The sequence below is a fragment of the Neopelma chrysocephalum genome, unplaced genomic scaffold (assembly GCF_003984885.1).
Source record: "Neopelma chrysocephalum unplaced genomic scaffold, ASM398488v2 Primary Assembly neopelma1_86697, whole genome shotgun sequence".
NCBI classification, from domain to species: domain Eukaryota; kingdom Metazoa; phylum Chordata; class Aves; order Passeriformes; family Pipridae; genus Neopelma; species Neopelma chrysocephalum.
This window is the reverse complement of record NW_020916226.1, coordinates 1-2,402: the sequence shown is the minus strand read 5'-3', so window position 1 is coordinate 2,402 and position 2,402 is coordinate 1. Positions and strand designations below refer to the sequence as shown.

Below are 2,402 nucleotides of genomic sequence, written 5' to 3'. Positions count from 1 at the left end.
TTTCTATCAGACACCGCTGGGCCCTCCCCGCTTCCTGCCCAGTCCCAGTTATTGGGGGGCAGTGGAGGAGGGGCTTGGGGGAATCCCAAGGGGTGGAGCCAAGTTTGGGGGGGGCAGAACCAGCCTGAGATGGATCGAGAATGGGGATCCCCCTGTGTCCCTCTGTGTCAACCCGCTCTGGGTGGGATTTGGGAGGGCACCAGCCACTCAATAAAGCACCCAGCTCACACCAAAAGGTGCTGGGACCCCCAAAAACCTTCCCATGGCCCCTCAAAGACTCCCAAACACACTCAAAGCCCACCCAGGACCCCACCTAACCCCTTTCCTGGGGTGCTGGGGGCTGCTGGATTCAATCTCAGCCTTGGATTATGACAACAGTTTCAGTTTAGAGGAATTACAGAGGTGTGACTGAACCACTTTGTCCCCCGGGTTTTAATGATGGCAAATCAGATCTATTGATAGAAATGAGTTATTTAGGGTTACAAATGATCAGACAAAAGATCTTCATCAGAATTATTTACTACACAACAGAAACACTAAAACTACCAGGAGTACAGGATAAGACAGGACAGTGCTCTACACTAAAGCAATTGTTGAAGCAATTCTACTCAAGCTGGCACAAAAGCAATAATTCTTAATTAAAGATGGATGGAACTCCCTCAGACCAAAGCTCCTGGGGAGATCTCTGCTCTCAACCTCCAGCAGTGACCTTGGGGGGGTCTCCAGCCAAGGCAGGAATCTCCACACACACCCAAAGAAGGGTTCTGTTGGAAGAAGCTGCCCCCGTGAAAGGGGACTGGCCCTTTGTGGTCGAAAGGGATGGACTGACAGTCGCTGGACTCCAGGGGTTGCCTCATCATCAGGGGCTTCATTCGGGGTGGAAGCATCAGCCGAGGCTCTTCCGCAGTTGGGGCACTCAGAGGGCTTTCCCTTACTTGTGGGTCTGTTGGTGTGAGGTCAAGTAAGAGCTGCGGGTGAAGCTCTTCCCACACTCCCCACACTTGTAGGGCCTCTCCCCGGTGTGGATGCGCCGGTGGGTGACGAGGTTGCCGTTCTGCTTGAAGCCCTTCCCGCAGTCGGTGCAGCGGAAGGGCCTCTCATCCGTGTGTGTCCGCTCATGCAGGAGGAGATGTGAGCTGGTCTGAAACCTCTTCCCACATTCCATGCACTTGTAGGGCTGTTCCCCAGTGTGGATACGCTGATGGATGAGGAGGTGGGAGCTCTTCGTGAAGCTCTTCCCACATTGCCCGCATGTATAGGGCCGTTCCCCAGTGTGTAGGTACTGGTGGGTGCGGAGGGTGGAGCTGTCCCTGAAGCTCTTCCCACATTCCCCACACATGTAGCGACGTTTCCCAGTGTGGATGGCCTGGTGTTGGATCAGATTGGAGCTTTTGTTGAAGCCCTCGCCACATTCCCCACACGTGTAGGGACGTTCCCCAGTGTGTATGTACTGGTGGGTGCGGAGGGTGGAGCTGTCCTTGAAGCTCTTCCCACATTCCCCACACATGTAGGGACGTTCCCCAGTGTGGATGCGCTGGTGTCGGATCAGCTTGGAGTTTCGGTTGAAGCTCTTCCCACATTCCCCACATATGTAGAGTTGTTCTCCACTGTGGATGTGCTGGTGGGTGAGAAGGTTGGAGCTGTTACTGAAGCTTTTTCCACATTCCCTGTACGTGTAGGGCCATTCTCCGGTGTGTATGTGCTGGTGTCGGATCAGGTGGGAGCTTGTCCTGAAGCTCTTCTCACATTCCAAGCACCTAAAGGGTTTTTGCCTGCTGGGAGGCTGCTCAGGGACCACCAGCTCGGAGCTATGGCTCAAGCTCCAGCCGCCATGGCAACACCCCTCCTGCTCTCCCCCCTCCCTATAGCCCTCCTCTCCCACCCCTTTCCCGGGTCGTTTGCCAGTGTGGATTTGCTGGTGTTGGATCAGGTGGGAGCTCTGCCTGAAGCTCTTCCCACATTCGCCACACGAATAGGGCCGTTCCCCAGTGTGGATGCGACGGTGCTGGATCAGGGTGGAGTTGGTCCTGAAGCTCTTCCCACATTCCCCACACGTGTAGGGACGTTCCCCAGTGTGGATGTGCTGGTGTCGGAGCAGGTCGGGGCTCTTCCTGAAGCTCTTCCCACATTCCAAGCACCTGAAGGGCTTCTGCCTGCTGGGAGGCTGCTCAGGGACCACCAGGTCACAGCTCCCCCTCAAGCTCCGGCCGCCTTCCCGGCACAGGCTGGGTCTTTCCTCCTCAGAGCACCCTGGGCTGGCTTTGGAGCCCCTCCTGCGGGGGGATCTCCGGCCCTTTTCCTCCCCACTGCCTTCCTGCACCGTGGAGCCCTTCAAAACGGCCTCTCCCACCAGGCTCTGCCGGGGGGATTTGTCCTCCGGGCTCTCCGTCCTCAGCTCGGGG

General features: G+C 56.7%; 1 protein-coding gene across 1 annotated transcript; it reads right to left on the bottom strand.

The window, feature by feature from the left end:
• Positions 1–931: 931 nt before the first annotated feature.
• Positions 932–2,392, bottom strand: LOC113979661 (zinc finger protein with KRAB and SCAN domains 7-like; the record flags this gene model as incomplete). Its single annotated transcript, XM_027706981.1, has 2 exons — positions 932–1,766; positions 1,896–2,392. Coding segments are annotated over 2 exons (1,332 nt in total), but the record flags the coding sequence as incomplete, so codon positions are not given.
• Positions 2,393–2,402: the final 10 nt, after the last annotated feature.